General features: G+C 41.3%; 3 protein-coding genes across 9 annotated transcripts in view; 2 read left to right on the forward strand and 1 right to left on the reverse strand.

The window, feature by feature from the left end:
* Window positions 1–2,136, forward strand: part of rhobtb4 (Rho related BTB domain containing 4) — a 61,834-nt gene extending 59,698 nt beyond the window's left edge. For all 4 annotated transcript variants that reach the window (XM_041238917.1, XM_041238906.1, XM_041238897.1 and 1 more), the window contains one exon: window positions 600–2,136. In XM_041238917.1, coding sequence (XP_041094851.1) covers window positions 600–790 — 191 coding nt within the window. In that variant the 3' untranslated portion in view covers window positions 791–2,136. The remainder of the gene's footprint in view (window positions 1–599) is intronic.
* A 6,568-nt stretch (window positions 2,137–8,704) lies between these two features.
* LOC121306926 (WD repeat-containing protein 54-like) lies at window positions 8,705–17,072 on the reverse strand. Of its 2 annotated transcripts, none has more exons than XM_041238962.1 (9): window positions 14,094–14,922; window positions 12,946–13,008; window positions 12,211–12,277; window positions 11,729–11,791; window positions 11,358–11,485; window positions 10,770–10,870; window positions 10,029–10,191; window positions 9,680–9,754; window positions 8,705–9,070 (listed from the first exon to the last, which is right to left on the reverse strand). In XM_041238962.1, the coding sequence occupies exons 1-9, from the start codon at window positions 14,316–14,318 to the stop codon at window positions 8,945–8,947; spliced, it is 1,011 nt and encodes a 336-aa protein (XP_041094896.1). In that variant the 5' UTR covers window positions 14,319–14,922; the 3' UTR covers window positions 8,705–8,944. The 2 variants fall into 2 exon arrangements, with proteins under 2 accessions (XP_041094896.1, XP_041094889.1); XM_041238955.1 differs by lacking the exon at window positions 8,705–9,070 and adding an exon at window positions 16,794–17,072 and having other exon boundaries at window positions 9,469–9,754; window positions 14,094–14,336.
* Window position 17,073: 1 nt separating this feature from the next.
* LOC121306905 (uncharacterized protein C2orf81 homolog) lies at window positions 17,074–20,695 on the forward strand. Of its 3 annotated transcripts, XM_041238936.1 has the most exons (5): window positions 17,074–17,230; window positions 17,499–17,779; window positions 17,893–18,105; window positions 18,599–19,637; window positions 20,654–20,695. In XM_041238936.1, the coding sequence occupies exons 2-4, from the start codon at window positions 17,543–17,545 to the stop codon at window positions 19,631–19,633; spliced, it is 1,485 nt and encodes a 494-aa protein (XP_041094870.1). In that variant the 5' UTR covers window positions 17,074–17,230; window positions 17,499–17,542; the 3' UTR covers window positions 19,634–19,637; window positions 20,654–20,695. The 3 variants fall into 3 exon arrangements, with proteins under 3 accessions (XP_041094870.1, XP_041094863.1, XP_041094877.1); XM_041238929.1 differs by lacking the exon at window positions 20,654–20,695 and having other exon boundaries at window positions 18,599–20,561; XM_041238943.1 differs by lacking the exon at window positions 20,654–20,695 and having other exon boundaries at window positions 17,530–17,779; window positions 18,599–20,561.
* Window positions 20,696–22,339: the final 1,644 nt, after the last annotated feature.

Genomic DNA, 22,339 nt, shown 5'->3' on the forward strand with positions numbered 1-22,339 from the left:
ACTGAGCAGTGCAGCCCACACTGAATATCAGCTGAGCAAAGGTCAGAGAAATACTGATTGTAGTAGTAGCTGGGACTGAAAAGATACGTCTTGGTTTATAATGTATTCAATTAAAAGACTACGATAAAACATGTTTGCATGCATGAAGTGTTCATGTTTATTAAACATCTGAAAAACAAGTTGAAAAATGTGTGTAACTATCACAGTTTATTTACAGTATTCAGTACACTTTATATAACCATGTGTTACCATAACTGTTAAACCTTCATTAGGGCTACATTTAGAAACCTTAAAAGAAACTTAAGTTCAATGTCAAACGTTTCAACAATAAGTCTTTTTCAGTGTCTTCAATATTATTTTCCCTCAGGGTGACATTGAAAAAGTCATTGAAGTGTATTACTATTTCTAAATTTAGCCCAGTTAAGTGTTTAATATTCATAGTATTTCTAAAGGTTTGCTCCCCCAGACACCCCCAGAACACCCAGACGCATCCCGTTTTCCAGTTGATGCAGGTTCCGTGCTTTTGGGACAGTACGAATGTAATGCGTGTCTCGTTGGAGAGAGAATCCTCATGGCTTTCTCACATTTTGTCTCTGCAGAGAACCAGAGGCACTTTGAGAAGCAGCGCTGGCCGCCAGTCTGGTACCTGAAGGAGGAGGACAGCTACCTGCGCTCCCGGAAGGAGAGGGAGAGGGAGGAGGAGATCCTTCGCAAGCAGCACATCAAGCACGGCTGGTGCTTCTGGCGCCACTCCTCCTCCTCCTCCTCCTCCTCACCCCATGTCTCCTGAGCCACTCAAATCCCCCTCCGAAACCCACCGGGGAGGGCTGTCCTCTGGGGACAAAACAGACAAGCAGCCCAGGGTCCCATCCACCTCCCGTTCCTGTCCAAACTGGCTACCCGGTGACGTCACACAAGATAAAATGATGAGAATGGCTGGCTGTGGTGTCTGATTGGTCCTAACTTGGCCTGTGCTTTGTGTGTTTGAGGCTTCAATGAAAGTGTGTGTTTGGAGGGATGTGGATGGTTGGAGGGGGTGGCCTGTTTGGTGTGGCCACAAAGGCATGGGGAAATGGAGCACTTAGTCTTCTTAGACATTCCATGAAAAGACAGCTGATTTTTATGTTTATATTTTTGACTGATAAGCCACAGAAGGTAAGCTAAATTAAATAAGCTGTGAACACTACAAACATGGAAAGTAAAAATATGACTCGCCCAGGGGTCTGGATACCGTGAAAGGACAAAAGATAGATTTCCACGGAATACATGCCTATAAACTTCAGGGACAGGGAGGTGCAGACAACAAGCTTTGGAAATTGAATTAGTGGATTTAAAAGGGTGTTTGATACCACCCTTTCTGAACCTCTGTCCTGCAGCTGATTCCCACTCCGACAGCAGGGAGCTAGAGTGGCTTCTTCTGAGACAGGAACCCTTCTTCACTGCGTGACTGGGCAGACAGGATCTAGAGGTGGGCTCAGGGAGAAAATATGGAACTGGTACCTACCTTTTACAATGGGCTGGTACCACGGTTCTTGGGTACCTGTGCTTACCTCAACTGGAAACTAGAGGTCCCTCATCTTCCTACCTTAGATTAGACTTGGGGTGAATACAACCAGTCATGCAATCTTTCTGCCTCGTGATGCCCGACTCAAAAAACCCTCCTTCAGGCGTCTCCTAGACTAGCAAGTCTTGCATTCAAGTGGAGTGGTGAAGAATCTTAATCAAGCACAATATTACTCCTGACATCCACAGGACAGTAGAAGATGTACAACGTAATGATGACTTGGGAAAAAAATATGCTAAAAATATTAAAATAACTTCAGCTGTAATATGACAGAAATAATAGCTTTACTAAGTGTAGCGTCTCTATATGTGTATGCATATATAGAACCCCTGTTGGAATTTTAAGGGCTAACCCTATGTTATTGCTGTACTTACTGATTAGCAACCAGCAGTTCAAATATTAAGTTTACATGTATTAGTTACTCTCCTTGACCTACAGTTGCACTGCACTGTAAATTGTGGTGATTTTACTGCAAGTAGCACATAACATAATACAGATTGATTTATTTTTTACAGATTTTTGCTCTAAATAAATGAATAATATATGGATGAAGGCTATATTTGCATTGCATACCACAGTAGTGACGTCAAAAAGTGATAATTCCTCTAGAGGAAAATATACTTGAACTTTGACCCATTCGACTCCTCAAGACCATCACTTTCAATTCAAACACAAAATGTCTGGACAGCATCCACAGTACAGAAATGTTTATTAATGATCAACAAAAAGAGAATACGTTTTTAAAAATAAAGAAAGAAAAAACTGTAAAACTGGTACATTCGTACCTCAGAGAAACGGATAACGACATAGAACGTCTGTACAGCACTGAAACATTTAAAAAAAAAAACTATTGCTGAACCTCGTCTTCTTTAATATTAGCATCACAAGGGTATCCATGTATTATGTAAAATAATAGATGGGCCTCTTCAGTGAGTAATTTATGATGTCACAGAAACGCTGGATGGAATTATTTTCCTGTAACTCACTGAAGCCTGTCTATTTATATATATATATATATATATTAGTACAAAGTCTTCCTTATAAAAGTTTAGTACAGTAATAGAGCACAAAGAAACAATGCTACTGCATACTTGTCCCCATGTATTTACTGTAGTATTGTAAAGAAAAGCAAGGATTGATAAAGCATATTAACACACATGGCAAACCAAGGTAAACTATGCTAAAATCACAGGGAAAGGGCACAGATAGCATGGTAAACTTTTTATAAGGGTCTTTGTGGAGCTGGTTTCAAGGAGCCTGCTGATTCGAGAGCTGGGTTGAGTTCAAACCGTGTTGTGGTTGCAGTACAGGGTGTGGGTTTAAGAGAGCAGAGTAGCTGGGCTGCACCAAAAGACAGTGCAGTGCAGTGCTCAGTCTAAACTGTTATTACTACTAGAAATACACATTTTCTTCTGCTAAAAATATGTCCAGCTGGTTGAAAATGGGTTCTCTAGGAAGCAAAAGCATGAATTTTCACTGCAAATATTTTTTTACAGAGTTTAAACAGGACAAAGCAGAATTAACTTCAGAACTGATCCCTCAACATTGATTTTTTGAATGCAGAATTAGCCATACATAAGCAGAATGCAGCATTCTATAATGCAAAATTAGCCATACAGAAGCTGAATGCAGCATTCTAGAATGCAGTATTAGCCATACAGAACGTATGCGCATTGGAATGAAACAGGATAGAGTCCCCTGGACTTAGAGTGTAGGACTAGGAGTTAGGAGTGGGTCAGTGTTAGGTGTGATGGACTGAGCTGGGGTTAGGGTTAGTGTTAAAGTGAGGTTCAAGTGAAGAGCTGTTTTTTTAGGGGGTTACAGACTGGTCCAGGTGGTTAGGGTTAGGATATGAGCTGTGATTTAGGATCCCAGGACAGCATCATTGCTGTTGTCATTTCTTTGCTGTTAACATGCCCTGCCACCATTTAGTTTGAGATGTTTTGGTGACATTGTAGTTTTCTTGCAGTTGATTTGCTTCGGCTGGTGGTGATGCAATCTGCTTAACGTTGACGCTTTACTTTCCTTCTCTTGATTTGCACTAACTTTTTAAAGGAAGTGACGGTGTTTTGATACCTTTTTTTATTGTGGTGGAATTTTTGCTAAGGAAAGAAGCTGCAGTGACTTACAGTTCCAGACCGAGGGGGCAGTGAAGGCTCTAGAAGGGAATGTTTTGCTTAGTCACAGTATTGTTATTATTACTGTTATTGTCACTGGTATTGTTGCTATTATGAATATTATTATTATATTGCTAATACTAGTCTAGGTACAGTATAGGTTTACCGGTTACATCATGCTTTAGATGCAAGACTCAAGCATTTCACTTTTCTTTCCCCTCAAGCGGTTTTGTTTGTGTAACGGACAGTTTTTGCGAGTGTTTGTTTTTTGCGTGTGTTTTGATGGGGTTTTAAGAGCACTTTATATAATCTCTTCAGTGTGTGAGATGTATCTTGAGACAAGCATCTTGTTCCTGCAGGTGTACAGCCTGGCCATGCCTAGTTTACACACTTATAGATCACAGGCAGCCCCATTCAATGAGCAATCCAATCACTGAACTGCTGTTTCATACCCATTCAAATGACATTACATGTAAAGGGGTAATAACAAGGTTTTAGACATTTTCACAAGTCACTTAGATTGCTTAGTTCAGCAGGTCCAGTGGCTTAACCTGTTTTCAAAGTGAAAATCCAATCTTGAAAACTATAAAAGATCTACAGGAAAATGCTAAGTGAAGGACACACCTGCCACGAAGTTGTCATGCTAGCAAGAAGTGCAAATTTCTTTTGTAAAGACTTGGTTATTACAATGAGCTATTCATTGTCTTAACACTGCTAGCTTACCTGAGTAACAGTGCAGTGCTTTTGAAATGGCTCATGAGTTCAGTCCTTGTGAGTAAACACATGGATATGAAATATAAAGTATAAACAAGAAATGTCTGGAATTACTTTTTTACAGCAACAAATGTTTACGTATATTATTTAAAGTATACATATACTGGACATAAACTCAATATAGTAATTATGCAAAATCTGTGCCATGTACATTTTGCAGATTTTGCTAATTTCAAGTCTTACAGTATAAAAATCTATATATAAAAATTACATATTACAATATGCATCTATTGTAATCCACAGTATTTTATAAAACAACCCTTATATACATTTCTGAAAGTATATGACATGCATTTGAAATACAAGCACTTCCCTTACATATATATATATATATATATATATATATATATATATATATATATATCTATATATATATATATATATATATATATAACTTGAAATACTCTTGTAATTGTATAAGAAACTATGATTTAGGAAATAACGTGTATGTTTAATGCAAATAGTATTGTATTTAAGGTTTTACTAAGCGGCCCACGGACAGTGTTAATATCTGATTTACTTGGCAATAGGGCGGTGATCTTGATTCTTGCTCAGTAATCAGTCCTGAATTGTAGATTTCTTAGCAGTATTAATCCTGTGCCCTAAAGCAGGGACGCAGGGTCACAGGGACAGGCACTATAAGCTAGCAATAGGAAAGCACTAGTCTTTGCTGATCTGTATGAAGCTTTCTTGGCAGTTGTTACACAAGTTTACTATTTTTAATTTTAGTAAAGCAGTAGTTTTGAAACCCTTGAGTTTTAAACTGGTAGCTCTTTTCTGCCTTTATTAGGATGCGATCAGTTTGCGCATGAGACTGTCATGAAGTGTACATAATAATAATAAAGTTAGGAAAACCCACAGATCCTGAGCCTTCCACTTCCATACTATGGGATTCACAACCGGAGAAGCAGAACTGTTTAGTTAGAAAAGAGATACTATATGTCCCGGTGCCCATCTCTGTGTCTCTCAGCGAAGGGAGATCGAACTCCCTCCCCACTGTCGTATATGACGTTACTTGTGCCTTCTCACACACTGTTGCCTGTTTTCTTGTAATCCACCCTTGTTCAGCCCGATAGACGATGGGACAGTGAAGAGACCGAGCATGTTGGTGTGAGCACGGTGATCTCGTGGCTCTCACACACTGACACAAAAAGAGAAATCACTACTAATAGCTGAGACAGGGTTTAAAAACCTGAGCTCTTATAATTGCAAAAACTATTTATCATAGCAGTTCACTTAGCGTGGCTTGCTTTTCAAATAGCAGAAGGTAGTATAGATTCTGCTCTGGCATAAGAGGTCTTTCCCCACGTATCTATCATGCATACAGTATGGTATTTATTTTATAATCCTCGGTTTTACTTTTTCTTGTAAAGGCAATGGGAGAACAGTTCTAACCCTATGGAGTTGTTCACAGCTGTTCTTTGTCACTTGTTTTTTTTTTAAATACATATTAGCCTTAGCTATGTCAGGCCCCTGTTTGATACTGCTTGCCACTGTATACAGCTCGCATGAAACCCATGTTCTCATAACTAGCCCTGTCCTGACCATGTGTTTCCTTTCATGAATGTCTGGGTTCTGTTCTTCTATGCTGTTTCGTACTGTCGATGTGACAATTAAGTAAACTCTTGCACTTTTTAAAAAATTTAATAATTTAGAGCTTCTCTGTGCATAATAATAATAAAAAAAAATGTAACAACAACAAAACACTTTAAAGGGCTTTTTGTTTTTTAACAATCAATGTTTTGCTGCTGTAAAAATAAATAAATTAAAAAAAAAAATCTTTGTAATAATTTTTTGAACCACTGCGATTTGTATAAAAAAACAAGTTTGCCGTTTTCAGTATTTTTATGTTTGACTTGACTTATTAAAACTTTGCTAAAATATGGACTTTGTGTGCATGTGTTTTATTGGAATATAAATGAATAGCAACATTTCTGTTTTTATTATGTTGAGATTCCAGCCCTGTCACTGACCTCCTCATTGCCATTGTAAAAGTGAAGGTTTTTAAAGACTCTGTACTGAATCTCCTGCTAGCGGCTGCTGAGATAATAACACACATCCGCATGGGACCTGTACGTGCCGCTGCACCACACGGCTTGCTCTTCAGTTTAATGGTAAGGCGTTAGTCTTTGAACCGGGCTGAGATGCCAAACTCATTACAACTTCACCCCAACATGAAAATGCTGGGAATGTTTTTCTTTTTTTTTTTTTTCTCCTGGCTACCACAGCTTGTGTTTAGAATACATGATGCAGCAGATGCTGGGGTGTAAAATCAGGCTGCTGCACACATTATATTCTCACATACTGTGCGCAGGGTTCGACAGTCACACTAGTCCCACACCCAGTCACTCAATCAAATGTTTTTTATATACAGCACATTCAGAACTGACCTTTTATTCCGGAATTGGAAACAGACATCCTGGCTCTGGTTAACACATGGCTGAAACAGGCCGAGACTGTCTGTCCGGTTTCTCCTTCTACCAGAAGGCGCGTAAACAAGGCCGGGGTGGTGGCATTGCTACTATTTTTGGTGAAGAACTCTGTTTTTACCTAGAGAATGCTGATGGTTATACATCTTTCAAACTACTTATGCGTCTGTAAAAAAAAAAAAAAAAAACTCAGTCTATCTACATCATAGTAATCTACCGACCATCCAGACCAAATTCTCTTTTTGTCTCTGAATTTGCTGAATTATTATCTACAATGACGGTTAAGCTTGATAGAATTTTAATGTTGAGTGATTTTAATATACATATTGATGTACCTCTAGATCCCTTTGCTAGGACTTTTAGGTCACTGATAGATTAATTTGGGTTTTCCCAACATGTTATTGGTCCCACCCATATTCATGGTCATACTTTAGATTTAATTCTCACTTGTGGTGTAAATATTCAAAATCTAATAATTTTAGATCTTGCACTCTCTGACCACTCAGCCATTCTTTTTGAATTATCACTGCCTAGCTCTATTAAAAAATCAGTGTGCTTTGTTAAAGTGCGCCCTCATAACTCACAAATTACTGATTTATTTCTGGGAGCACTGCCTACTCAAGCGCCCATCCAGGCAGAATCAGGGGATATGCTGGTGGGTTTCTAAAATACCACTTTGAGCACTATTTTTATACTATAGCCCCTATTAAAACCAAAAGAATTACTGTGACGAAGATTTTCTTCATGGTTCAATGAAATTACACGTCACTTAAACGTGCATGCAGAAAACTAGAACGCAAATAGAAAGATACCAAACTACAAGTCATTCTTCTCACTTGGAAAGATAATATTCTGAAATACAAGGCACCCTTGTCTTCAGCAAGATCATCTTATTACTCAAACCTAATTGAAGCAAATAGAAAATCCCAGTTTCCTATTCAAGACAATAGCCAAACTAACCAATCAACAGACAGAACGCTCTCTGGGTGCACCACCTTCAGCTAGCAGCAATGATTTTATTAACCATTTCAACAAAAACAAAAAAAACAATGATATAAGAAATCAGATTTCTAATAGTATTGACAACTCAAACCAGCCACTCAGCAGTAAAGACACAGTGATTTGCCCGGGTTCTGCTTTATCAGACCACACCTTTGAGTCTTTCATTTTAATCAATCAATCAGATCTTACTGACCCAATTGGTAAGACTAAAACCACCACAAGCAATTCGGATTCCATTCCTATTAAATTGCTCAAGGATATTTTTTTCTAAAATAAATAACACCATCTTAAATATAATTAATAGCTCTCTCTCATCTGGCACTGTTCCTGAGTCTTTCAAGGTTGCTGTAGTACGACCACTGCTTAAAAAACCTACCCTTGATCCGCAAACACTGATCAATCACAACAGAGGGGCAGTGCAAGTAAGACCGGCTTCATGTAAGGACCATATCAGTGGAACATGACCATTGTTTTTTATAAAACGTAGAGCAAGTCTACATAAAACATAAGCTCTATAAACCACCAAAGAGACTGCATTTAGGGTTTTAGTAGAGAGACCATCATATTGTCTCCTAATTGAAAGAGACCAACAGGGAGTGTTGATGAGCAAGTCTTTCTAATGAGCAGGCTAAAGGAAAGGAGTTTGCTCATACAAGGATACAAATTGCAAATTAAATATCTCCACTGCAGCTAATCCTACAGTACCAAGACCATTGTACAACATATCGAAATGTTGGGCAGCTGGCTCTTTGAGCAAATATATATATATATATATATATATATATATATATATATATATATATATATATATATATATATATAAAGATGGTTATGTTTAAACATTATATGGGCATGTACAATGTCCTCATAAGGTAGGTTTTATCAGATCTTCCCAACTTTGACCCCATAAGCAATATAAATGAAGACACACACACACACACACACACACACACACACACACACACACACACACACACACACACAAACTGTGATGGTAGCAGATGCTCCTGTCTTGATCTCTGTGTTGTGGGTTCGTGCTCCTTCCTCACTCACAGGCCCTACACCAGAGTGAAGCGGATGATCTCGCACAGGTCGTATCCGGTGAGAGCGAAGGCGCTCCCCTCAGGGTCACAAAACTTTGCTCCACAGATCTGGATGTCGGTGACACACTCGGTGTGCTGGTGCTCGATGTGCAGGAAGGGATAACAAAAAAAAACAACTTTTCTACAAGCTCTCCAAAATGACTTCAGAAACTACACTGGCTTGTACTCCAATGCTTCACATGAACCGCTAATAACACCCTGTTCATTGGAATTTGGGAGTTCTGTTTAGCCCGCTGATGTGTCCCCTAATTCCTTCTTGTGGGTCGCTCCCACTATCACAATATGACATGCTTACAGGGGAAGGCAATCAGGTAAGAGCTTAAAGTGATTGTAGCTAACAAAATAGTCCCATAAATGTCCCTTGCCACACACATCCATTCATTATATACTGTAGGTCTCAAATGTGCAGCTTTGAAAGAAGCCCACATTTTAGCAGTACCAGATACCATGTTTTAAAATGAAAATACATGTGTGCTATAACGTGCGCTTCTTTCAAAACTGCACATTGAGCGAACTAATGGAAGTACAAAACAGGTAAGATTTGTGGCAGAAGTTCAAGATGTTTTCAAACAATAACCCATTAATCCCTTAGTCAAGTCCCTTGATCATGTGTGCAGTCCTACCACATGTCTGGTGCAGCCAGTGCAATAACAAGAACAGTGTTTCACAGGAGATGCAGCAGAACGTTACCTCAACAGAGTGCGACTCAGGGGACTTGCTCAGCTTCCAGATTCGTACCAGCGAGTCCTCTGCTCCGGACAGCAGCTACGTGTGAGAGTTACAGAGTGATTGTCACAGGGGAAGGGATCAGTTAGCTGCAGAAGGGTTGATAACCAAGCCTTTATAAGAAGTAAGTCGCAATACTAAAAATGAACCGACAAACATTTAGACTATTGAGTGTTTTTGATAAGAATGGATAATGGCAGAATGCAATAAACAGACAGCAAAGTATTACAGCTCCAGTTTTCAATCACTGCTCACTGTGCTGGATTTTGCTGTTCTGGACAGACTGAGATAACGGAGCACGCAGTCTGCCTACCTTGTCCGAGTCCGGTGTGATATCCAGTGCGTAGATCCAGCGCGCGTGTGCGTTCACCTCCACGTGCACCACGCCTGACAGGGCATCGTAGAGTCGGATCTGCCCACTGCCGTACCCCGCAATAACAATCCCAGACCACAGCTTTATCGAGGAGCAGGAGCACCTGGACACAGAGAGAGAAGAGGCGGATCAGTTAACTGTTGGCACCGTCTGTTTTACTATTCTAGTTTTACTTGTTATACAAAAGTGCATTTGTCAGATATTTATATGATGCTATAGTCCTGTTGTAACTATCAGAACAGACACAGACTTAGTGTCTCGTTGACAGCTTAGAGCACAGTCTGATGATGTCAACACTCTCAAGTAAATGTAATACCACCAGAAAGCAACTATACATTCAAAGTTAAGATCTAAACCAGCTCTGGACATTCCCTAATAAACCAATACAGTAACCAGTGTTTCCCTTACCAATGCAATTTCAATACTGTGAGAATGCTTAAAACTAGACTGAAATTCTTAATGGGTCCAGCAACTTATTCATAAACACTCGTTCCAAGATTTTATACATGTGAAATTTGACTGGGGTGTCCTGGTCCACATAGAAGATTTACAATAAATGTTTTAGGAGGGTGAAGAGGCTGTACAGCTCTCTTCTCCACAGGAGAAGTGGAAGTCCAAACTTTACTGGAACCCAGGTGACACAAATTGACTGAATACTGAGAGCAAGGGGATCTGTCTCACCCATAAGCAGGGATCTTGTTCAGCAGTTTAAAATCTTCTCCTGCTTTCCAGATACAAAGCAAGCCGGAGTCGTCTGCACTGACCATGTCAGCAATATATTCCTGGGGACGCAGAGAGACACATGCAGATCAGTGCCACAGCCCACATTGGGACACATGTGTGAGATTGGGATCTTCAGAGAAAAACAACAAGTACACTGCACACAATATCATAAAATCCATTGCTTATATTCATGTTCAATTGCTTATATTCTTTTTCATGTTATATTGATAATAATGATTTTTTATTTTATTATTATAATTTAAATCATGGGATATTCCAAAGACTTTGAACAGACTCTCAGGTTCCCCTTACAAAAGCTCACCAAGGTAAATTTGCTTGGTAATTGAACACTTTTCCCATTGCTATAATTTTTCATTTACTGAAGTTTATCCTGGTTTGCCATGCTTTCTTAATATGCTTTACCATAACTCTCTGGGCTTGACAATGCTCACCTATGCTTTACCACAATTCAACTTTGTTGTGCTTTTACTATGATAACTAGTGGGGGCAGCTATAATAAAAATACAAATAGGTCTGCTCAATGACCTTGCTGCGGGAGGTCTCTGTGGTGATGTCTGTGATGGGATCCCTGTGCTCCTCCAGCACCTCGGATAGGATGATGTTGGCCCCCTTGTCTGGTATTTTAAACACCAGGACAGAGCCAGAGGAGGTGCCTGAGGAGAGACACACAGCATGAGAGAGTGAGACTGACTGTAGATAGGGCAATGCAATGCGTGTACCACTGAGCTGAAAGCAAAACTAAACTACAAACTAAGATCCAAAGCAGAAGCCTTTGAAATAAAGAAATAAACATCTCCCTTTAACACCAGAATCGAACAAAGTTAACCAAAACTAAATATAATGATTCAGGGAACAGTCACAAGATCACATGTAAGTTTTCTTTTGAAATAACTCACCCACACAGATGTAGTGTCCGAGCATAGTGGCTGCTACATTTCCACGAGCAAACACTGCCTCGGCTACAAAGTAAAGGGAAATCAGGGATTAATTTCTTCCTTATTCGTATTCTTATTCTTATTTAGTAGTAGTAGTATTTTATATTAATTGCAAAGAAAGATACAGGACAAGCACAGCTGTTACAGACAGGCATGGTGATGACGCACGTCACTCTTGACCTGAACTCAACCTGCCATTTAGTTGCAGGCTTCTTAAAAGCAGACAATAAAGAATGGTAGGTAGCAATGTAGCCATGCTGGGGTCGGGAAGTAGAGACAAACAGAGACACAGCAGAGTGATTTTAAACTCTTTAATAACCCCTTTACAACTGTCCCCTTGTGACTTGTGCGTCCTCCCTTACAGTTCTAGGACACAGATCAGAAGGGTAAATGTCGCTGTCCATGCTAATCAGAAAGTGGTGTCCCTAGTGACAGTACAGTACCTGAAGGGGTCTCAGGGATGTCCAGGGCATGCCAATACACCATGATGAAGCCATCGGACTCGTACATCTTCAAAAGACAAGTAGATCTATTTAATAGTTCCAGTCAATGCAACATTACCTGCAGCTGTTTAAATCTCCAATGTGAAGAATACAATCTTATTTACCCATATAAGAGTTTACCATGGTAAATTATTTAGTTATCCTGTGGTTATACGATGCAGTTTACATAGTTTTTGCATACAATGTTTACCTGTGCTTTAGCATGCTCTCACTGTGCTTCATTCCACTTCGTAATGCTATGCTTTTACTACTATACCATATTTTTCATGAGAGTATGGTAAAAGCAAAAATGTGTAGTCTAGTCTTGGCCTCCTGAAGTAAGTGGTAATGCTGTCTATTCCCATTGTGTTATAGCAGTTATGAGTAAACACTGACCAGAAACCTGAAGATGTTAACTCCAGGTTACATTGGGCTCTATTTTAACGATCTAAACAGGCCGCCACTCTTTAACTTTATATTAACCCACCAGGGCTTTTCCCCAGGGGTGATCTATAGACCAATAAAAAAGTTAATGAGGATGCAAAAATAAGGTGTTTAGATCATTAAAACACAGCCCTGTTTTTGCAGGTCTTGAAGGGTTTGAGAGTTTAACATCAGTAACAGGGGCTTCTCTCTGGCCAACCCAGTCTGCCTAATAATACAGTAGGACTTTGTTCAGCAGCAAAGGTCCCTCACCTGGATTCCCTTCTGTGACGTGAGAACCAGCAGAACTCGAGACGGCAGCACACACCAGGACGCCTAGAACACAGAAACACTTTTTGTTTTATTCCACTGCGGAAAAAAAAAAAAAACTTAACTTAAAACTTTTAACTGGTACAAAAACCTTTACAAAAGTGACCAGTTCTCTATACCAGTAGAATTTTGGCTTTTCACAAACGCAGCTTGGTACTTAGTGACATGAACGTCTTTTTTTATTTGGTACGGAGAGCCAAGAAAAATCTCATTCCTATGAACCAAAGCCAGGAGTGTTATTTTAAGGGGGCTCTGTATTGTTCTGCCTTCTTCATGAAAACCCCTAAGCGCTTATCCAAAAAAAGAGACCTGTGTATTAAGCCAAAACAGCTTGGCTAACCCCCCCACCCTTCCATTAATGAGAGACCCCATTACAGCAGCACCTGTATGATGAGGAAAGAGCTGCCCTCTTTCCATTAATGAGACCCCAGTACAGCAGCACCTGTATGAGGGAGGAGCTGCCCTCTTTCCATTAATGAGAGACCCCAGTACAGCAGCACCTGTATGATGAGGAGAGAGCTGCCCTCTTTCCATTAATAAGAGACCCCAGTACAGCAGCACCTGTATGATGAGGAGAGAGCTGCCCTCTTTCCACTAATAAGAGACCCCAGTACAGCAGCACCTGTATGATGAGGAGAGAGCTGCCCTCTTTCCATTAATGAGACCCCAGTACAGCAGCACCTGTATGAGGGAGGAGCTGCCCTCTTTCCATTAATGAGAGACCCCAGTACAGCAGCACCTGTATGATGAGGAGAGAGCTGCCCTCTTTCCATTAATGAGACCCCAGTACAGCAGCACCTGTATGAGGGAGGAGCTGCCCTCTTTCCATTAATAAGAGACCCCAGTACAGCAGCACCTGTATGAAGGAGGAGCTGCCCTCTTTCCATTACTAAGAGACCCCAGTTCAGCAGCACCTGTATGATGAGGAAAGAGCTGCCCTCTTTCCATTAATAAGAGACCCCATTACAGCAGCACCTGCATGAAGGAGGAGCTGCCCTCTTTCCATTAATGAGAGACCCCAGTACAGCAGCACCTATACGAAGGAGGAGCTGCCCTCTTTCCATTAATGAGAAACCCCAGTACAGCAGCACCTGTATGATAAGGGAAGAGCTGGCGGCAATGCTGCCCTCCTTGGACTGCAGCTGGCGGTGTGAAAAGTTGAGTCCGTCCCCCGAGGCGCTCACCATGTTCACCACGTTGCAGTGCACCACTGTGAAGTAGGTGAGGCACTTCTCTGCGATGGGCAGCACGCTCAGGTTGTTGAGGAGCGCCGAGGCACTGCTCTTCATTTGTATGCTCTTCTCCCTGCAATACATGCTGCAGCAGCAGCAGGGCTGGGCAGACACACAAGGGTTAGAGGGCAGGGGAGGGTGTATACGGCACTTAACCCTTGCAGGGCAAGTCTCTGGGATTTATTGATTTATTTATTAACAGTAATATGGCCCAAACACTGAAACCAACATATGGGATATGTTGCAGTAGCATAAAAAAAGAATGTTGCCTGGAAACAGTTTTTGACAGTACAGGGTTTCATCGCAATTTTTTTTTTTTTTTTTTTTTTTTTTGCATACAACTGCTTAGTAATGAATCGAAGGCAACACTTTAAGCATCTCTGTGTGATGGTTTTAAGAGCCGTCACTTTCTACATAATGAAAACAGACCCCCGTTATTCCATGACAGTTTTGGGTCAAGAAAACAAGAAGCAGCAGAGTGTATGATCGAAACCTGAGCCTTGGTTGGGCGGCTAGCTTTACAGTAGAGCAAGCAGTAGGTCTCTTCTACTAGCAGCATACACTCATTCTCGTGTGATGTGATATACGTTCCTTATACATAGGTATTGTTCCTGAGGCTGTAGCAAAATGACAACACGGAATACCATCTGAACAGCAAAGATTCTGTGCAGCCAAGTACAAATCCGCATCCAGGCTCGCTCTCGCTCTCTCTCGCTCTCTCTCTCTCTCTCTCTCTCTCTCTCTCTCTCTCTCTCTCTCTCTCTATATATATATATATATACTTATATATATATACAGTGGCTTGCAAAAGTATTCAGATCCCTGACCAATTCTCTCATATTACTGAATTATAAATGGTACATTGAAATTTCGTTCTTTTCGATATTTGATTTTAAAACACTTAAACTCAAAATCAATTATTGTAAGGTGACATTGGTTTTATGTTGGGAAATATTTTTAAGAAAAATAAAAAATTGAAATATCTTGCATAAGTATTCAACCCCCACACATTAATATTTGGTAGAGCCACCTTTCGCTGCAATAACAGCTTTAAGTCTTTTGGGGTAAGTACGTACCAGCTTTGCACACAGTGTCGGAGTGATATTGGTCCAGTCTTCTTGGCAGATTTGCTCCAGGTTGTTCAGGTTGGTTGGACGACGCTTGTGGACTGCAATTTTCAAATAGTGTCACAGATTCTCAATGGGATTGAGATCAGGACTTTGACTGGGCCACTGTAGGACATTCACCTTTTTGTTCTTGAGCCACTCCAGTATTGCTTTGTCCTTGTGCTTGGGATCATTGTCCTGCTGAAAGGTGAATTTCCTCCCAAGCTTCAGTTTTTTAGCAGACTGAAGCAGATTCTCTTGCAGTATTTTCCTGTATTTTGCTCCATCCATTCTTCCTTCAATTGTAACAAGATGCCCAGTCCATGCTGATGAGAAGCATCCCCACAGCATGATGCTGCCACCACCATACTTCACTGTAGGGATGGTGTGTCTTGAGGCATGGGCAGTGTTAGGTTTGCGCCACACATAGCACTTTGAGTTTTGGCCAAAAAGCTCTATCTTGGTCTCATCTGACCACAAAACCTTTTCCCACATCGCAGCTGGGTCACTCTCATGCTTTCTGGCAAACTCCAGACGTGCTTTCAGATGGTACTTTTTGAGTAACAGCTTCTTTCTTGCCACCCTCCCATACAGGCCAGTGTTATGCAGAGCTCTCGATATGGTTGACTGGTGCATCATTACTCCACTCCCAGCCACTGAACACTGTAGCTCCTTCAAAGTGATTGTTGGCCTCTCTGTGGCTTCTCTCACAAGTCTCTTTCTTGTTTGAGTGTTGAGTTTTGAGGGACAGCCTTTTCTTGGCAGTGCCTGGGTGGTGTGATGCAGCTTCCACTTCCTGATTATTGATCCAACTGAGCTCACTGGGATATCCAAACACTTGGATATTATTTTGTACCCATTCCCTAATCTATGCGTTTGTATTACTTTATCTCTAACTTCTGCAGAATGCTCTTTGGTCTTCATTTTCCTTCAGATTCACAGCCTTACCAATGATCCTTCAACAGTGGGGTTTTTATCCAGAAAATGTGACAGCAACTTTAATGGTTCACAGGTGGAGGCCAATGGTAAGGTAATTGTGTCCTTGTTAGGGCAATTTCTTTCATTGGTGCAAACTGGGAGCTTCCACAGCACAGGGGTTGAATACTTATGCAAGCAAGATATTTCAGTTTTTTATTTTTCTTCAAAATATTTCCCAACATAAAACCAATGTCACCTTATAATAATTGATTCTGAGTTTGAGTGTTTAAAAATAAAATATCAAACAGAACGAAATTTCAATGTACCATTTGTAATACAGTAATATGAGAGAATTGGTCAGGGGTCTGAATACTTTTGCAAGCCACTCTATCTATCTATCTCTCTCTCTCTCTCTCTCTCTCTCTCTCTCTCTCTCTCTATATATATATATATATATATATATATATATATATATATATATATATATATATATCAGTACGCAACTCTGACATATAAATGCATCTGGTTAACTTACCTTTTACCAGCAGTCTATAGTGTTGCTTTACTCGACAGGTTACCTAATCAAGGTACAGCAAACACCCTTCTATAAATCAATCAGCCGTGTCTTTCACTGCGATAGTAATTGCTGTTTCTGTAATTGCGTGTGTTTAAGTATGTTGTATTCCTTCTTCATCTGCAAATACATTTGGCATCGTCTGCAGCCATAGCGACAGCACAGCTTTCGACGACGTCACCAAAAACAAAGTGCTAAACGTCATTACTAGGCGTGCGTTTGATGAGTTGCTATGCAACCATTGACAACAACCCCCGTCCGTCTCTGCACTTAAATTGTAACCAGAACAGCGAAGCGTTGAAACAGATACAAATACATTGAAAAAAAAAAACAGAGGATATTTGACACTGTTAAGCACCTGGAATTGGAGTGGGAATTCTCTTGGAAACAATATTTAGGTACGTTAAATGCAGTAACTGTAGTTTGGTTGGGTATTTATTTCCAATACATATAATTCGATTCTTTATATCACTAAATGATACAACACAAATGTTTTTTCATTCATTTTTAACATTGTCAAATACTTTTTTTCCTTATAAAACACATTATACCAAGGGGAATGTATTGTTATTGTAAACAGTTTTTCGATAAATGTTTAGCAATGTTTTCTAAGATATATTCTAATTCAAAGGAAAGGCTAATGGAGACGTCTGCTTTATTTGTCAGAGCTATCCCTCCGGTTTGGCTTGTTTTCCAGACAGCTACACATCATGTCCCGCTCAGCGACGTCCAAATCCCGGGCGGAGAAATCCCGTACCACCTCTGTGTCTGTTTCCCAGGCTGTTGGTCAAACAGCGCCCCCTGATGTTGTCCAGGGGCGACTCACCGAGGCCGACTGGGTCACCATGGTGGCGCAGGAGGAGGGGGAGGAAGCGGTTGCGGAGATCTTTGATGTCTTGATGGCCCGAGTGATGGAGGAGTGTTACAGAGCCTACCTAAAGAAGCAAGTGAGCAGGCACACATTTAATTACTGTCTGATACACAATGCAGCTGCGATACCTGCTTACCGACTGTAATGTGAAATTCTAAATGTGCCTCACTCTTTTCTTCTTCCCTCCAGCTGATACCCTTCACGGTGATGCAGGCAAGAGATGCAATGGTTCAGATTGTGGAGTGGCGCTTCCTGGCCCGAGATAAGGGGGAAGAGTCTGTGCAGTGTGACCCCACCTGGGAGGAAGATGAGGAGCCCTCGCCGTGTGGCACGGATTCCTGGGCACAGGGGTCCGTTCCTGTTGTGCACACAGGACTGACACCACGTGGGACAGACAAACAGGTGCACTGCTCTTCATTTCTTAACTGTAGTTATTACAGTAGTGCAAGGCCTAACCTTGTTGATTACATTATTTGACAATATCCTTATTTCTGTTCATATAAGATATAACAACTTTGTAAGATCTCTGCAAGCTATTGGAATAGAACTGACATTTATATAGCACATTCCCACACAGCCAAAAATGTATTTTACAGAACACAATTGTACAGCTGGTTTATGTAGCCACTACTTAAGTGCAGTCTCTGTAGAGTGTAAAGCAGTAGTCATTTTGTGCTTGCGTGCTACACAACAGTTTCTTTATCTTCGTTCAGAACTGTTATTGTTGTTAGTTATTCCAAAAAGTGATAGGGTATACCTGTTAATGAATTTACAAAGTAAGGGTATACTTACAGAGAATTTACAAATAAATTTAAACCTTGAAAACTAAACAATTGTCATTATACTGGTGTTGAGCTGTAAATTAAAATGAAACATCATCTAACCTTCTCTGTAGAAGCTGACTGAGCCTCCTGCTAAAGAGAACACACAACCTATGCAACACCAGCCAGAAACTGACACACAGCAGGAACAGAGTAAATCCAGACAGAAAGAAATCAAGGATTCGGATCTGACTCAAAGAAAACAGACCTCTGAGATCAAAAGGGAGAAAAAAGAACAACCTGCACCCAAAAAAACAAATCTCCCCCATAACCCCACTCCACCTCCCAAAGAGCAGAAGGCAAAAAGGAAGTACAAGCCCCACCGTGGGGCTCTGCCGTCGGCCGGCCTACGTAACGTCACCAAACCTCTGGAGCACTCTGAGAGGGATCTGCTGATCCAGCAACTCTCCCAATCTCTCCCCTCTGAGCAAGACTCACCCAAACTGATCCCTGCTGCCTTTCACAACCTTCTGAAGATCCAGGCGAGCCGGCCGGCACAGAGTAATAACATTACCTACGATGAGGCCGGCAACGTCACCGCAGTGCGCAGGCTGGAGCCAGCACGGCTACCCAGGCACCTTGTGAGGCCGAGGGTCGAGCTGGTGGACCCTGAGGTGGAGGCCGAGCAAATAAGGCTAGCAGCTATCAAAGCTGGGTGGGGTGCGCTGCGCAGGACCGTTCGGGGGAAAGACAAATCCGAGGCACAGAGAGCCAGAGAAGCTGGGGCGCGACCAGATCGGACAGTGACCAAAAGCACCAGAAAGCAAATTTCCCTCTGTGGGTTGGCTGAGCCCCAGGCCTCTAAGTCTTTATATAAGGAAGAACGGCAGGTTCCACATGGCCACTTGTCCACAATGGCCAGTCTGCTCTTAGAGAGCATGGAGCTGTCCCCGGGAGTGATGCTTCGAGAGCCCAATGGTGCCAGACGAGGTTCGTGGAAAGGGTCCACACAGGAAGGCAGAGATGACCAAGCAAATGTTCTGAGGCCCATCCTCCCCAATGTGCCTCGACCCTTAATCTCTGTGGACCAGCTGTTGGAAGGCCACAGTCTTCAAGTGATCCACACTGTCCCCCGTCATTCACTTCAGACTCCACTCGTGGGGCGCTAGAATTGTATGGAGTTTTTCTGTATAATATTTGGTAAAATAAAAATCACAGTTGTTTTTTTCTTAAAGCATGTACAGTAGAACCAAAAATAATAAGTGATTTAAAAGAGAAAAATGTAACTGTGTTAGAAGTGTGGTCAGCAGTGTTGGGGTGATTCACCTGCATTTGTTGGTATGTAACTTTTATAACATGCTCTCAGCTTTAGATGCTGATGTTCGTTTGGTGACTATTGTCCCTCTGGTCAAACACATGGAACTCTGTGTCCAACTGTAATGCAGAAATGCCCACTGCATCCTGTTGCAAAATACAAAAATATGCAATTTTAGGAAGAAGATAAAGCCATTAGGCTCAACATACTTCCTTCTTACATACAGTACTTTTCTCTTGAACTGTTTATACACTTAATGTAAATGTTAAATGATCACATACAGTAAGTTTATTACCCTCTCTGTCTTAATATTCTTTGCACAACACTGGAGGAAGCAAGTACTCCGGTTCAAGCTCCTGTTAAATCTGCTATAAAACATTTTATTTGTCTTAGAAATTTGCCCTTGTCTTGCATTTGCTTCAAAATAAAATCCCATACATTTAATGATGAGGTCTTTTTACCCTGTTCACAAAATTTAGAGCGGCAATGCAATAGACATCGAACTGACACAACACAGATTCAGCATTGAGTCTGGTTGTGCAGTTTGCTGGGTTTTAACACCTACAGTACAGGAAGTGAGCATGGACAGGGAGCCAGGTGGTTACCGTTAACTAATAGTTCTGTGCCAGGCAAAACAGCTTTCAGAGTCAACATGAAAATAAAGTCTGGAACATGAAAAGATAAAGCTCTATTGTGAATGTTGTTATGCTCATGATTGAGATTTCCATTACATGAGAGTAGATGTTGAACTTCATGCGTATTTGATCTCAGCTCTCATCAAGATAAGCACCAACTAAGACGTAGCTTTGCAGTAAACTAATGTAATCCATCTGCATCTCCATCAATTTGCGTTGTTTTCCATCTCATTATTTAGATATCCTTCTGTCTGGTGTCGATTGCTGAAGTGTAATGCCTCCTCCAGGGATCAGCTCATTTAGCCTCTCCAGCGCATCAGCACACACAATGGCTGCGATGCTGGCTCCGGGGATCAACCCAGTGCGGTCTCCCCAGTGCATCAGCATGACAATTGTCTGGATTGTGCTAAGTAGGGTACATTTTGGGGTCTTCAAGTGGGTACCTTCCATCCTCTGTGTTTCGTTGACTAGCCCACGACACCTCTAGAGGGCTCAACAGTGATTCTGGTGTCCCAGCATCACCCCCCTCCATCCCCCACTCAGCTCAGCCCAGCTTACTTACCTGTACATCAGCGTTGCTTTCTTTATATTGTGCTTGAGATCCCCATCCAGAATCTTTCCGTCTCAACCACAGCCAGTTGCTTCTCCATTCTGCTGCTTCAGATAAGTTCTTCACTGTGTGACGCAACTCTTGACCACTGAACCTGACGTATGAACTGATTAAAGCTTCCAGCTTCTCAACTGTTGTCAAGGAAACCTCGTACACAGTCAGTGGCAACAGCAGTCTTGGCAGTAGACCAAACTGAAAGCACCAGAGTTTCAGTTTGCCTGGTAAAGTGCCGCTGTCTATGCTCTTCAACCCTTCCACTGCTTGTTGTCTAACTTCTCCCACACGAACTGTGTCCTTTAGATCCCCGTCGTACCATCTCCCTAGACTTTTCACTGGCTTCTTGGACACTGTTGATATTGCCTCACCATTAATGTAGAACCTTGTATCTACTACTTTGCCTTTAATTATATATATGCTCATTGATTTAGTGGGCTTGAATTGCATTCATGCCCATTCAATGTTATTGGTTAATTTGCCCAATAACCGATTAGTGCAGGCTACGGTTGTAGTCATTGTTGTCATGTCATCCATGTATGCTCGAATTTGTGGTAGTCGCATTCCAGAAGCCAAGCGCTCTCCTCCCACTACCCATTTTGATGCCCTAATAATTACTTTCATTGCCATGGTAAAAGCCAGTGGAGAAATGGTATACCCTGCCATTATTCCAACTTCAGGCATTGCCATGTAGTGCTGAATTCTGAAGTTGAAAAACTAAATTGCAACTCTCCAAAGTAGGCTTTCACTAAATTTGTTATTGTCATCGGTACGCTGAAAAAATCAAATGCTGCCCAAAGAAGTTCATGTGGCACTGAACTATATGCATTAGCCACATCCAGGAATGTTAATCTTGATTGAATTAGTTTATTTTATATTCACATCCAATCCTGGGATAATTGCAGTGTATTTCTATATTGCACTGAGAATCTATGTACAATCCATGCAGTGTAAATAAAGTTCAAGAAGTGTGCTGTACTGTGCCTATTTTTGTCTTGATTCTGTACCATGACACAGGGACTGCCCTGTGACACTGGATTTATAACCACTGCATTGCAATGGCATTAGCCTGGAGACCATCAGGTTCCACAAAGGCAGAAAGAACAACAGCACAGCTGCATGGCCAAATAACCAGTGCACCAAAGCACATGATGGAGGGGAGAGTCAGCAGCTTTCTGTCTATGCAATTGTGTTTGATTGTTCTTATTTGGCATTCCCCAGGTCCTTTTAGAAATTGCTCATGATTCTGTGTCTGAATGCCACCTCACAATAAAATGCATAAATGCACGTCCATGTGCTAAATCTCTCACCAGCAGCATGT

Source organism: Polyodon spathula, chromosome 2, assembly GCF_017654505.1.
Source record: "Polyodon spathula isolate WHYD16114869_AA chromosome 2, ASM1765450v1, whole genome shotgun sequence".
Taxonomy (NCBI): domain Eukaryota; kingdom Metazoa; phylum Chordata; class Actinopteri; order Acipenseriformes; family Polyodontidae; genus Polyodon; species Polyodon spathula.